A 15,468-nucleotide genomic window follows, 5' to 3' on the forward strand; every position below is an offset into this window, starting at 1 on the left:
TGATCAGCCATGATTGGACACGGCTGATCAAATATTTACTGTATAGCTATAATGGAAGCTTAATGATTGATGATAGGCAGGGCATCCATACACTGCAGACTTGTTGAAGCAACTTTCTAGATATGATGAATTACTTTTCCATGCCAGGGCAGACTGTTGAAATTGAAATGTAACAATTAGTGCCGGTTCACACAGGGGCGACCTGTCAGGCGACTCGGCCGCCTGACAAGTTGCGCTCCAAGCATTGCAATGGAGCTATTCGAATAGGAGCGACTCAAGTCTTCTACTACTTTGGGGCGACTTCGGAACCGCTTGCATTGACTTTTATACAGAAGTTGTTTTGCAAGCCACTCTGAGGTGGCGCTGTACGGGGCAACTACAGAGTCACATGAGAGTTGGGCGACTTTAAAGCTGCCCCTGTGAGAACCTGCACTTATCTTGACTAGAGCCACGCAGTATCTAAGTCAATGATGATATATTGCGCTTTTGAGCAGATTGGAAACAATGAGTTGCAATTAATGTATCCACCCAGACAGCCTTGTTCAGAGATCTAAAGCCATTTCAATTGTGCCATTCAGGTATAATTTTGCAGCAGGGTATGTATGTGCATCAATCACTCACCCATACATATAGCAATCTGATTGTGCCAATCTATGGGCAATGTCCTGTGTGGAAAGGATTGACATAGCTGTCCTGGAGTTATTAGAGAAGGGGTTAAATGTAGAAACCTTCCTCCTCTGATGTTTGGAATATCTGCTTGATGTTCCCTCTCTGGAGCAAAGTGGACTGTCAGTTGCAAACAATTATACCCGCCGAGCTTATTTGGCACTGTAGTAACTTTACCATTAGATTAAATCGGCTACCCTGCATCTGTGCCTTTTTAAGTGCAGTAAAACCTTGGTTTGCGATTAAACAAACAAGTAAGGCCTTGCAATACAAGTAGCATCATGCCACACTGAGAATAAAAGAGAAGAGTGACGCCTCTAAGTATAGCAATATGGTTCCTTAGAAAGTGGATGTAAATCCTCTCGTATACCCAGTGAAGCAAACAGCCTCAGATGATACACAGAGATGAAGCAAATCTCCTTACATAAGATTTACATATACAGTAAAACCTCGGATTGCAAGTAACGCAGTTTACAAGCATTTCACTTTTTTTTTAAATCCTGACTCAATTTGCGAGCGTTGTCTCGCAAGACAAGCAGGATTCAAGTCTCTGGGGTTGAAGTACTGCATGTGGTCAGAGGTGACGCATGTGACGTTCGGAGACACTTGGTTCCAGAGTGTCTCTGGGTGGTCTCCGAGTCTTTCCGGTGCCCCGCCCACCTCTGGCCACATGTGGTACTGCATACACTGAATGAATTATCTGCATTTCCATTGATACCTATGGGAAAACTTGCTTTGATATACGAGTGCTTTGGATTACAAGCATGCTTCTGGAACAAATTATGCTCATAATCCAAGGTACTACTACTGTATATCTGTTGACTTCAGCTTTCTAGACTTTTTAGAAAGTGCACATTTCTTTGTCTCAGCAGTGGGAGGGAAGTCTGGGTATACACTGTGTATGAGCTGATTGGAGGAAAGGCATCCCCCCCCCCTCTCCACATATAAACAATAAACATGCAGAGCTGTGATGTGAATAGACAAACTCGCTGCTAATCAGACCAATCTACTCTCAAAGTCCCAGCTGTGTAGATGCTGAGGGAGCCTGTACTGCAGTGGTCATCAACCCTATCCTCAGGGCCCAATAACAGGCCAGGTTTGCAAGATAACTGAACTGAATCACAGGTGATATCATTTGCTGCTCTAATTTTTAGTAATTGCAGTATTCTAGTCTGCATATCCCTAAGGTAATACATAAAACCTGGCCTGTTAGTGGACCCTGAGGACAGGGTTGTTGACCACTGCTGTAATGAAGGAAGAACTTCTCTACTAAAGTCTTGGCCACTCTGCTGGCTTTTTGATCCCTGGTGGGGAAGACCTGGGCATATCGGGTGAAATGATCTGTCACAACCAGGACATTACTCAGATCAGGTTCCAGGCACAGGAAATCAACACACACCAACTCCATAGGTCCCTGACTTTGTAAGTGACCCATTCTGGCGGCCCTGCCTGGTAGAGTCTTCCTCTGGATACACCTGCCGCAAGAGCGACAGTAACCTTCCACCTCAGTCCTCATGTTTGGCCAATAGAATCGGTCCTTAACTAGTTTGAAAGCTCTATCTGGGCCTAAAAATGAAGTGTGGTTAGCACAGTCAAGCAATGTTTTTCCGGGAAGAAAAGCTGGCTCACACCTTCGGCCTCCTTCAAGGGGCCTCTTTGATACAGGATCCACTGTTCTATCTTTATTCTCTCACATTTTCTATGACTCACCTTGGAGCCTTCAATGGGACAATCCATCAGTATCTGAGGGTCTTTAGTTGATAGTGATTTAATCATTAGGTTTCCTAGTGGATCTTCTTGCTGGTCTCTCCAGTCCTCATATCCTCCTTAGTCAGCTGAGTCAATTCTTGGCTACGCACTTGGGTCAAGTTGCAACGATGTTTCGGTACTCCACCAGGGGTGACCCCCACTGCTTCAGTTCCTATTGCTCCCCTGTGCTTATACTCCACCCTTTTGCACACTGCTTGTACTCCTTCAGGAGGTAAATTAACCCAACTTTTCTGATCATTATGGGTGAAGTGTGGTCTTCGGGAGAGAGCATCAGCATCTCTATTTCCTACTCCTGGCCGATATTTCAAGTTGAATTGAAACTCTAAAGTGGCCGATCCCCAGTGGCGTACAGCTTGGCAGAGGATAGTAAGTAGGTCAGGGGATTGTTATCCGTTTTCACCACAAAGGCGACTGCATACAGGAAGTCTCAAAGTTTGTCCACTACAGCCCACTTGAGGGCCAAGAACTCCAACTTGTGCACCAGATATTTCTTCTCAGGTGGAGTAAGGCAACGACTCACATATGCCGCTGGGTGGAGCCTCCCTTCCAATTCTTGATACAACACTCCCCCAATATCGCCTCTACTGGCATCCACATGTAATTTGTAAGGCTTAGAGAGTTCAGCGTAGGCAAGCACCGGCTTTGACCAGACTCCCCTTCAGCTTCTCAAAGGACCTCTCATGCCGTGTACACATGATCGGAATTTTGGTCAGAAATACAGAACATGAATCGGGACATGCTCTCAAATTTTTGCTGGCGGGAATTCGGCCAGCTAAATTTCGATGGAGCATACACACGGTTGCATTTTCTTTATCGTACATCATAGGACACAGAGTCTCAAGTAATTACTTGGTGGGTTATATGCCTACCTTCAAGTGTTGACACTGGTATAACCAATACAGGAAGTTGACTCCCCTATATAACCCCTCCTCCTTCCAGGAGCACTCAGTTTTTTTGCCAGTGTCTAAGGTGTTGGTCATGAGTGAAGATGAGCTCTGCGGAGCTCCAGGAGGGATCCATGCTGGATTTAAAGAAACCTCCACAATTAGATCCATCCTTGCCACTGAGGCCATAGGATGGTACCTGGACCTCGATGCAAGAACAAGGTTTTGCCTGTAATGCTTCTCTTTGAGAGCTGGACCCTAGGAACCAGGACGCTTTTTGGTCTTGCTACATTTCCTAAAGTTGTCCTGAGGGGTGCTATACAAGGCCCAAAGGAGCGGAACCCCTTTTAAAAGGGCCCCAGTCTTTGAGCGTGTTTAAACGCAGCCGTGATGGGTGAAAGTTGGATCTGTCTGTTAAATCAGCAGTATCCTGCAGCGAGGACAAGGTAAGGGAAGAAGCTTTGCTTTTTCCTTCAATATACCTTATATTCCTTATAAATGTCTCCTCTATAAGGAGTAACTTACACTACCTATGATGTGTCTTAGTGCAGCTCTGTCTCAGAACATGTGTGGTCCCAGTGGCAGAGGGGGTTCTTACTATAGATCTTGTGGGATTTGGTAAAAAATACAGCAGTTGCTAATACAGAGATGTGTATAAACTTCTATGTGGGCGGTGGCTGATTGGTTGACGCAGCTGCTTTAGCTACATGGTTTAATTACAACCCAGCACTTCCACCTAGTAACATTGGGAAACGCCCTATGCTTCTGTGGTTTAAAAAAAAAACTATAAATCTGGTGACAAAAAAACTAAAGCTTATTTATTCCGAATGGGATCATCCAGATAAGCATTTTTTCCCTTCCAAAGAGACTCGCAAAGCTCTATCCTATGGAAGAAAGATTCCCTAAAAGATGGAAAGTTCCAGCAGTTGACGCTGCGATTTCCAATGTGAGCCTCAGTTGGTGGTTACTATCTTGGAACCTGCTGAAAGGAAAGTCCTTCAGATCAATTATCTGGAAGGTAGTAACGACAGTTGCCAGCATTTCAGGCTGGGGAGTAGGAGCCTTGCCCATCGACGTCCTAGAGATTCCGGCAATGTATCTGGCTCTAGAAAACTAGACCTCCAGGTTAAAGAATTGTCCTGCCAGGACCCAGTCCGACAATGCCACGGCTGTGGCATATATCAATCACAAGGGGTCACCAAGAGTCTCTCAGCTCAGAGAGAGGTGAACCAGATTCTAACTTGGACAGAAGAGAATGTCCCATGCCTATCGGCAGTTTTCATTCCGGGAGTGGAGAATTGGCAGGTGGACTATCTAAGTCGCTGGCAGTTATTCCCAGGAGAAGGGTCTCTTCACCCCAAGGTGTTTCAGGCTGTTTGCCAAAGATGGGGGACTCTGGATGTAGACCTTCTAGCGTCCAGATTCAACACTAAGCTAGTCAACTTTGCATCCAGGACAGGGGACCCACTCGCATACGGAACAGATGCTTTGCCGACCCTGTGGGATCAGTTTTTACTGATCTATGCACTTTTCCCTGATTCAGTTGCTACCTCAAGTTCTTTGCAGGATCAACCTGGAAAGAAAATCGGTAATACTGGTAGCACCAGCATGGCCCAGAAGGTCATGGTACGCAGAGATCATAAGGATGGCAGTGGAGGGTCCAGGGCTCTTCCCACTAAGGCCAGACCTGCTATCTCAGGGGCCGATATTCCATCCTACTTTACGAATGCTAAATTTAATGGCTTGGCTATTGAGACCCACATTCTGAATAAACGTGGACTTTCCAGGTCAGTTATCTCTACTTTGATTAATGCGAGGAAGCCAGCTTCTAGAGCTATATATTATATAGCCTGTAACGCTTAGGTTTCCTGGTGTGAGTCCAAGGGTTGGTACCCTCGGAGATATATCATAGGCAGAATTCTTACCTGTCTACAATTAAGCATAGAGATGAAGTTGGCGCTGAGTACTATTAAGGGTCAAGTCTCAGCCTTATCAATTGTTATTTCAAAGACTGCTTGCTATGCATTCTTTAGTCCAGGGTTTCATGCAAGGAGTGCTGCGGATTAATCCGCCAGTTAAATCACTCTTAAGCCCTTGGGACTTAAATTTAGTTTAGTGTTACAAAAACAGCCATTCGAACCGTTGCAGCATGTTCCCTTAGTCCTTCTGACTAGGAAGCTGATATTTTCGTTTGCTATATCCTCAGCAAGGAGGATTTCAGAATTGGCTGCTCTTTCTTGTAAGGAGTCATATTTGATTATTCATGAGGACAGAGTGGTGTTACGCCCTCGTCCAGGTTTTTTGCCAAAAGTGGTTTCAGGCTTTCATCTGAATGAAGATATTGTCCTGCCAGGGTTTTTTTCCCCAAGACCTTGTTCCAGGGAAGAAAGGTCACTACATTGTCTTGATGTAGTGAGAGCCGTGAAAATGTATTTAAGAAAACTGCTCCTATTCGTAAGACTGATGTCTTATTTCTTCTGCCAGAGGGTCCTAAGAAGGGACAGGCAGCATCAAAATCCACTGTCGCTAAGTGCATTTGGCAAGTTATAATTCAAACTTATGATTTAAAGGGAAAGATTCCCCCTTTTCAAGTTAAGGCGCACCCTACCAGAGCGGTTGGTGCTTCTTGGGCAGTGCGTCATCAGGCCTCCAGGTCTTAAATCTACTTGGCCTTCAGTACATACATTTGCAAAATCTTATCATGTGCATGTAAGATGGAATGAGGATATCGCCTTCGAGCGCAGTGTGCTGCAGGCAGCAGTATAAGTCCTCAGGTCTGGGGGTTACCTATGGGTTGTGTCTCCCCCCCTCAAGTAGCATTGTTATGGGACGTCCCACCAAGTAATTACTTGAGACGTTGTGTCCTATGATGTATGATAAAGAAAATAGGATTTTTAAAACATCTTACCTGTAAAAATCCTTTTCTTGGAGTACATCATAGGACACAGACTTCCGCCCCTCTGTTTTATGGGGTGAGAGTATATTACTTATATTGCTTGGCTACAAAAACTGAGTGCTCCTGGAAGGAGGAGGGGTTATATAGGGGAGTCAACTTCCTGTATTGGTTATACCAGTGTCAACACCTGAAGGTAGGCCTATAACCCACCAAGTAATTACTTGAGACTTTGTGTCCTATGATGTACTCCAAGAAAAGGATTTTACAGGTAAGCCGTTTTAAAAATCCTATTTTTCGATGAAAAACTCGAATCAGTCTTTTTCTGGCTGAAATTCCAATCGTGTGTACGCAGCATCACACTTCCACTGGTCCTGGATAGATTCCTTCAGCCACCTGACGCGTCTTTTTTGAGTTGTTGTGGTTCTCCATATGTTTGCTTCTGTAACATCTTGTTCAAGGGCCGAGCAATCTGAGAGAAGCTCTTCACAAACTGTCTGTAGTAAGAACAGAAACCCAAGAATGATCTCAATTCAGTGACAATGGTGGGCTGAGGCCAGGAAGTGACCTCTTCCAGTTTTTGTGGGTCAGTGGCTATTTCTTCTGCAGATACCACATGCCCTAAATAGGTGACAGAGAGGTCTGGTAGAATTGGCACTTCTCCAAGGACAACTTCAACCCCTCTTTGTGTAATCGCTGGAAAATCTTCTCCAATTGGTCCTCATGCTCTTCCAAGGTTCGACCAAACACAATGATGTCATCAAGGTAAACCAGTACTTCTATCATGTTCATATCACCCACTGTATTCTCCATCAATCGCTGGAATGTGGCAGGAGCCCCGTTCAGTCCCTGAGGCATCCGATCGAACGTAAAGAACCCCTAGTCTCATGTAAAATAGAGGTTTAACTGGCTACTTTCCAACCGGGGTGGGGGCATCCTGTTCTCCAGGACACCGTAAGACTCAATTTAGCTGATTATTGGGAATGAGAGACGATTATATGGATCCCAGAAATATTACATGAATTCATATTGAATTCAACAATGGCAGAGGAGAAAAGTCTGTAGGGCAGTGGGTAGGGGGTCAGTAGAGCAGTGTGAAGGAGTCCGCAGGATGGAAGACAGGGGGTCAGTAGGGTAGCATACAGGGGTCAGCAGGACAGCAGACAGGCGGTCAGTAGTAGCGGTCACTGCAGATTGGAGGTTTATCTCTCGGTTGTGCTGCTCCCGACAATAAAAACTCTTCTGGAGTTCAGCTATGGAGGTACTCTCGCCATATGGGCTTTCTAGGCGGCCCACAATAGCTGTTCTGCTATCACTTTCCTTCTCGGGCAGAACTATCACAGCCCAGCGTGCTTCTCTTTCTAGCGCGTTAACCGCCAAATCTGCAAAGTGTGCTGCGGGTATTTCGAACAAGCCGACTGAACTGTCCAGTCTCTCCACCCAGTCTGTCAGGGGAATATTCGTGCCATTACATTTTGGAATTGGTGCCAAAGCTGCTCCATATGGTGCCATGATTGACCCTCTACCCACTCCCCCGCTTGAGGACGATGGTTTTGACATCCTGCCAACTGCGCCAAAATGTAGGCGGGTGTAGGGTGTATCGGCTTCATCGAGAGAATCACCCGTACTGACTTTATAAACCAGGAAACGTTTATTACTGGAGAGACGGTAGTAGAAAATAGGATTTTTATATACAGCTTACCTGTAAAATCCTTTTCTTAAGAGTACATCACAGGACACAGGAGCTCATTACATAGTGGGTTATATAGTCACCTCTAGGGATTGGACACTGGTTAACCCCATTTAAGGAGAATTCCTCCCCAATATAACCCCTCCCATATGGGAGGCACCTCAGTTTTGTAGCAAAGCAATAGGAAACCACGTTAAACCCAAGAGGGGCGGGAGCACTGTGTCCCATGATGTACTCTCAAGAAAAGGATTTTACAGGTAAGCTGTATATAAAAATTCTATTTTCTTGATCATACATCATGGGACACAGGAGCTCATTACATAGTGGGATGTCCCAAAGCAATGCTCAGATTGAGGGGAGGGAGACACAGATCATAATTATAGACCGCCATGGGCCGGAGGACCTAAATTGTACATTGCGCCCAAAGGCGATATCCTCTTGCCCTCTGACATCCACCTGATAGAATCTGGTGAATGTGTGGACTGATGACCAATTTGCAGCCTTACAGATCTGAGCCAGGGAGGCCTGGTGATGCACTGCCCAAGAAGCACTTGCAGCCCTAGTAGAGTGCGCTTTCACTTGAAAAGGAGGGATTTTCCCTCTAACACTATAGGCCTGAGAAATAATCTGTCTGATCCCCCTTGAGAGAGTGGATTTTGATGCCACCCGGCCCTTCCTAGGGCCTTCCGGCAAAATAAATAAGCAATCAGTTTTCCTTATCTGAGCCGTTGCTTGAAGATAGATACTGATTGCCCTAACCACATCCAAAGTGTGCAAGGATTCTTCTGCGGACTGTGGGTCCGGAAAAAAGGGTGGTAGGATTACATCTTGATTCAAATGGAATCCCGAAACCACCTTAGGTAGAAAGGACCTGTTGGGGCGCATGACCACCCGGTCCTTATGAACAATTAGATAGGGCTCTTTGCTGGAGAGAGTTGCTAGTTCTGACACTCTTCTAGCCGTGGAAATGGCTACCAAGAAAACCAATTTTTTGGTCAAAAGAACCAATGAAGCCAGATGCAAAGGTTCAAAAGGTTGCCCCTGCAAAGCCAAGAGAACCAAATTTAGATCCCATGGGCATACCGGAGGTTTGACTGGCGGCCTTATCCGCAAAGCCCCCTGGATGAAAGCCCGCACCAGGGAATGCGATGCAAGTGGCTTCCGGAAAAATACTGACAAAGCCGAAATCTGCACCTTGATAGTGCTTACGGCCAAATTCATTTCTAGGCCTGACTGGAGAAAGGCCAAGATCCTGCTAATGACATACTTTCTAGGATGCCATCCCCTGAGTTCACACCAGGAAACATATGCCCTCAAGATTTTGTAGTTAATAAGCCTGGAGGCTGGCTTTCTGGCATTAACCAGAGTAGAAAGGACTGGCCCCGAAAGCCCACGGTCTCTCAGAATGTGGGTCTCAGCAGCCAATCCGTCAAATTCAGACTGTGTAAAGCAGGATGGTAGATTGGACCCTGTAAGAGCAGATCTGGCCGGAGAGGGAGGATCCATGGCCTGCCTACGGCCAACTTCATGATCTCTGCGTACCACAGTCACCTGGGCCAAGCCGGGGCTACCAAAAGGACCGACTTTGTTTCCCTCTTGACTCTTCCCAGGAACCGCGACAGAAGCGGGCACGGGGGGGAAAGCATAAATCAGATTGTACTGATCCCAGGGAACTGTCAGAGCATCTGACCCTTGAGCAAGTGTATCTCTTGTTCTTGACACAAATTTGTCCAGTTTTCTGTTGAACCTGGACGCAAACAGATCTACGTCTGGAGTACCACGTCGGGGTGCAGAGCCCATTCTCCTGGGCACAACTGCTGGCGGCTCAGAAAATCCACCTGCCAATTTCCCACTCCTGGAATGAAGACTGCAGAAAGGCATGGAACATGCTTTTCTGCCCAGGCAAGTATGCGATTCACCTCTTTTTGCGCTACCAGACTCCTGGTACCGCCCTGGTGATTGATATAGGCCACTGCTGTGGCATTGTCGGACTACACCCGTAGTCTGGAAGACCACCTTATGAGAGCCATATAAACTGGCCGGATTACCAAGACATTTATGGGCAATAGCCGCTCGATCGCAGACCATTTTCCCTGCGAGCATGTCTCCTCTAACACTGCTCCTCAGCATGTCAGGCTGGCATCTGTCGTAATAACCCTCCATGGAAGAGGAAGAAAGGTTTTGCCTTTCAGAAAATTCTCGGTTTGTAACCACCAGACGAGACTTCTGTGTGTCCCTGGGGATAGAGGCATAGGAAGATCCAAGGATTGGGGCTTCCTGTTCCAGGCCGCAAGGATGCATCTTTGCAGAGGCCTTCAGTGGAACTGGGCAAATGGAACGGCCTCGAAGGAGGCGACCATTTTCCCTAACAGTCTCATGCATAACCGAATGGGGGAAGATCTCCTGCCCAGAATTAGGCGCACCAGATCCCCGATGTCCAAGGCTTTTGGCCTTGGAAGAAACACCTTGCCCTGAGCGGTGTCGATAAACATGCCCAGGTATTCCAACCTGGTAGCAGGCTGTAGGGACGACTTTTCTAGGTTTATAATCCAACCTAGGCGATCCAGGTGTTCTAGTGTCCTGGAAACACTGTGGTTCAGGAACGCTACTGTTTTCTCCATGAGAAGCAAGTCGTCTAGATAAGCCATGATGGCTATACCCTGAGCTCTTAGGTTTGCCAAGAGAGGGTCCAGAATCTTTGTGAAGACTCGAGGGGCCATAGCGAGCCCGAATTGTAAGGCCACAAATTGAAAATGGCGCCGCTCTACCACGAACCTTAGATACCTTTGGTGTGCGGGAAAAATTGACACATGGAGATATGCATCCTTGATGTCTATTGATGCCATAAACTCTCCCCCTTGCAGGGAGGAGACCACAGTGTGAATTGACTGCATTTGGAAGGACCGGATGCATAAAAACCGGTTCAGATCCTTCAGATCCAGGATAGGTCTGACACTTCCATTTGGCTTCGGAACGGTGAAGAGATTCCAGTAAAACCCTGAACCCTGTTCTTTTGGGTCCTACTTCTATCACCCCTTGGAATAGTAAGTGATCCACTGCCAGAAATTGCGGTTTTTGCTTTACTGGATCCCTGGGGATCCTTGACCTTAAAAAGCGAGAAGGTGGAATCTCCTGAAACTCTAGCTTGTAGCCCAGAGACACCGAAGAGATCACCTACTTGTCCCGGATCTCTTCCCGCCAGGTTTCCGCAAACTGACGAAGCCTTCCCCCCACTCGGCCGAGCGGGGGCGCCCTTTCACAAGGAAGCTTTCGGGCTCTGCTTGGCAGGCTTCCGCCCCCAAGTCTTTTTATGCCCTTTGGCCCGGCCCTGAGCCTTTCCTGTAGAGGAGGGTTGAGAAGGACGTCGCCACTGCTTAGAGCTTGATGCTCCGGGGGAGAGAGAACGCCTAAATGATGGACGTTTGCTCTTTTTGACTGGAAGGAGAGTAGATTTACCCCCTGAAATTTTTTGGACGAAATTGTCAAATTCTTCTCCAAACAGACGTTCCCCTTTAAACGGGAACCCAATCAAATGCTTCTTGCACGATAGCTCAGCTGCCCAATTCTTTAGCCATAGGGCCCTTCGCATCTGTACTAACAGGAGAGATAAACAAGATGCTTGTTGGACAGAATCCAAAATCGCATCAATCATGAAACACAGAATTTGAGGTATTTCTGCATAATTCTCCACTTCCTCACTGGGAAGGAAGCCAAGCATCCGCTTGACCTGTTCCTTGAGGAACTGACACAACCCCACGGCTGCGACTGTAGGTTGCACTACAGTGTCAGTCATGGAAAAGGAGGCTTTTAATAATGTTTCCAACCTCTTATCAGTTGGATCTTTAAATACCTGAGCATTATCCAACGGACAGGTCAGGTTTTTATTCACACAAGAAACAGCCGCATCGACAGATGGGACCCCCCATTTCTTGGTGAAACTTTCCTCCAGAGGATAATGCATAGAAAACCTTTTAGGAGGAGTAAACGGTTTATCGGGATGCCCCCAATCCTCATACATCAATTTATCCATTAAGGGATGAATTGGGAAGGAAAAAGCAGTCTGTGGGATTTTCCTGACTCCTAGGGAGGAAACAGAGGACGTAGCGACTTCAGCAGCAGGCATTCAGAATGTGGTACGCACCAATTCAGTATAATACTGCACCTGTTTTCTGAGCGCCTGGGAGGAGGGGACTCTCTCATCTTCCTCTGATTCCTCCAACTGCTCAAGATCCCTGTCCCAAGATAGGGATCTCTCCTCATTGTCAGAAGAATCATCTGAGAGAGGAATTTCAGCAGAGGGAGGGAATCTATCCCTTTTCCTGCTATTTTTCAGGGAAGCAGAAATAAAATCCATGTTTCTCCCTTCAAAACCCTCCAATGTAGCCCTAAGGGAGTCCTCAGTGACATATACCGGGGCTGGGACATTAGGAGAGGCTGCAAAACCTGACAGGGGCACTGACTCGTCCTGTGAGGCTGGCTCCAGTCTTGCAGGGGGGGATGGTAACTTACAGGCATTTTTAGAACCCCTGGACCTAGGCGGTGATTTACCAGTGCCTTTGTTACCTCCCCCTGAGACCCTCTTACGAGGAGACATAGTCCTAAGCTACAAAGCAGAGGTACTAGTACAAAGTGCAATCACTGTTGTGCTAAAAGTCTCACAATAACATATATATGCTTAATACTGCACAACCTGATGCTGAGTAGGTGTCTAAGGTTTGCCTGGATCCAATCACCTGGGATGCTTACTGCCCACAGCTCCTGTGTCTCTCACTTACAGTCCCCTGACGCTCTGGGCTTTTAAAACTGCCGCCTGGCGCCTGCGCAGTACAGTGCCGTGCACACCAACGTGCACGGCTCACAACCACACCCCCCTCCTCAATTGGCGTGCAGCGGTGTGCACATGCCTGAGCACGTGCACGAGGACCACTGGAATCCAGGGAGGGAAAAGGAGTCTCATCACAGCTGCGTGGGACCCCCAGACTACGAGGGACCCCTGTATTACCTTGTTGTGGCAGGGACTGCAGTGGAGACGTGAGACCTCTGGAGAACCAGGCTTCACTGAGCGTATGTACTGAAAGGCATGTAAGTATGCATCAGGCTGCTCTTACTCCCTCTAGTGGTGGAAACCAGGTAAGACATACAACTAGTCACAATGAAGAAATCCATCATATAATTATATATATAGGAATAACTTCCCTTACCTGTCCTCGCCGCAGGAATTGCTGAAACAGACCAATTCCAGCCTTCACCCATCACGGCGAGCAGTGTTAGCCAACCTTCAGGTTTATCTTGGGCTCTTTATCAGAAGAGCCTCCTACCTGGACCTTGTAAAAGACTATGCCAGAAACTTTTGTGCGCTCTGTGTAAACAGTACACCAAGCCTGGTTTTCCCAGAGCCCAGTCTTCCAACAGGAGAGGACTTACAGGCCAAACCTCGTTTCTTCGGCTGACGAGGCCGGGTACCATGGATCCAGTTTGTTGTAGCCCTTAGGCCCCCACAGGGACCTGCACAGAGCTTTCTTCATAGCACATGTTTTACGTGACCAACCACCATAGACACTGGCAAAAAAACTGAGGTGCCTCCCATATGGGAGGGGTTATATAGGGGAGGAATTCTCCTTAATTGGGGTTAACCAGTGTCCAATCACCAGAGGTGACTATATAACCCACTATGTAATGAGCTCCTGTGTCCCATGATGTATGATCAACAAGAAAGAGCCTTTACAGCAGTAATGCAAGTAGTTTCACTCCAAGCATGGAGGCACAGATACACAACACAGTCACTTCGGATTTAAGCGGTAGTTGTATTCATCAGCACTTTAGGCACTTACCACTGACTGACACAGTATAAAGCCAAGCACACCATGCGTATCGGTAGAGGCTGATATTCACACATGTTACCCGGCAACAATGGTATTCCTTCAGCAGATGGATATAGGCATCTGATACACTTTTTCCCTCCCTCACAGCGATGACACTGGTTTTATTATCCACAATGGGGAGTCTTTCATCCGACAAGGATTGCTGATACAGGACTTTGTAGGAACCCTGAGCTATCCCTCACAGGCTGGGACACTCTCCCTACCTTCTCCTAACTCTCCCTCACAGCGAGAGCTCTCTCCCTGTTTATACACATACGTGTTATCCTCTCAACGTGCCTGGGCTTTCCTATATAGGATATCCACCTAAAAATGGCCGACCAAATCTCCTGCCAAATAGCTCTGAAAATATGTACACATAAACATATCAAATCGGCTGAAAAGGGGTATATACACTTGCTAACCCACTTCCTCTTGCAGCCAGCTAGGCTGCCCTGCACTACAGCTGCCTACATGTGGACCCCCTCCCCATTTGGCTATGTGTTACTATATTCTCAGAATCCCATCCAGGAATTGCAGAATTCTTGTTAAGACTTTCAGAACTCCTTCCAGGATTCCCAGAACCCCTGCCAGGGCTTCCAACAGCACCTGCTGAATCCCTGCCAGGACTTTGATTAATAATCCCAGAATGCCTATCAGAACTTTGTGTACTTTGTATATACAGTTACACCAGCAGTTTTTAAAATATAACTGATGAAACCTTTTTTTTTACTATTTTATTTTTATGTACACAGAAAAATAGTTTTGAACGGCAATACCACCAGGGAAAGCATTGCTTGTTGAATCATTTGGGTAAAATAAATAATGGTAAAGCGATTGCTGATTAACTAAGCACGTGGTTGAAATGTAAAAGTTTTACGTTTTGTTCTCCTATTGTTTCACAAATATAGTACAATGCTGAATTCATCATATCAAGTAACTCTTTTAAAGCAAGTATGGCAGTTTGTAAAAATCGCAGTGAAACTAGCCCATGCTGTGAAAAGTTTTCCAGTTGATTGCTTTTCATAGTGCGGCTAAGCAGCCACTGTCGGGCATGCAGCCTCCCGAATGCCTGTTTTTTTTGTTTTGTTTTTTGACCAAATGACATTTTATAATGGTGCCAATGTGCTGTAAATGCAAGCCAAGCACTTGTGGCACAGCCAATTAACTTGAATGGTTGAGTTTGATAGGTGGTGTCATCTGTCAACCCCGCAAGCCACATTAAAGTTTCTGAACTTGGAACAAAAAGCATTGCCTCGTGCCATGTGAACAGCTTCCCCTGGTTTCATTTTAGATGGTTGGTCAGTGTGTGGAAAAACCCTGACTCCGCTTACCTGTTTTTACCATTTCCTGGCCACCTGTGTGAAAGACGGCTTAAAGTCTTAAGGTCTGAAGACCAAACACTGTAATTAGTTACAATGTGTAGATTCTCTCTCTCTCTCTCTCTCTCTCTATATCTATATCTATATCCATACCTAATATGTAATATTTATTTTCTAGCATATTGGTCCATATTCAATAACTAAGACATCGGTACTTGGATTAACCAATATGTTGGCTCAAGCTTTGCGTTTCATGAACATCAGAGTAAATAGCCTGGCACTGGGTTTAATCAATACCAGTTTCAGCAAAGTGGTAAGTCCAAAATATTTAATGGTAATAATGTTATAATTCATACACTGGATAAACCAATTTGGGATAACGGGG

General features: G+C 46.3%; 1 protein-coding gene across 2 annotated transcripts in view; it reads left to right on the top strand.

The window, feature by feature from the left end:
• Nucleotides 1-15,468, top strand: part of LOC143940234 (dehydrogenase/reductase SDR family member 4-like) — a 205,517-nt gene that overhangs the window by 156,270 nt on the left and 33,779 nt on the right. For both annotated transcript variants that reach the window (XM_077461406.1, XM_077461405.1), the window contains exon 7: nt 15,262-15,396. In XM_077461406.1, the coding sequence (XP_077317532.1) occupies nt 15,262-15,396 (135 nt within the window). The remainder of the gene's footprint in view (nt 1-15,261; nt 15,397-15,468) is intronic.

This window comes from Lithobates pipiens, unplaced genomic scaffold (genome assembly GCF_037356315.1).
Source record: "Lithobates pipiens isolate NorthernLeopardFrog02 unplaced genomic scaffold, aLitPip1_a1.2 Scaffold_3, whole genome shotgun sequence".
NCBI lineage: Eukaryota > Metazoa > Chordata > Amphibia > Anura > Ranidae > Lithobates > Lithobates pipiens.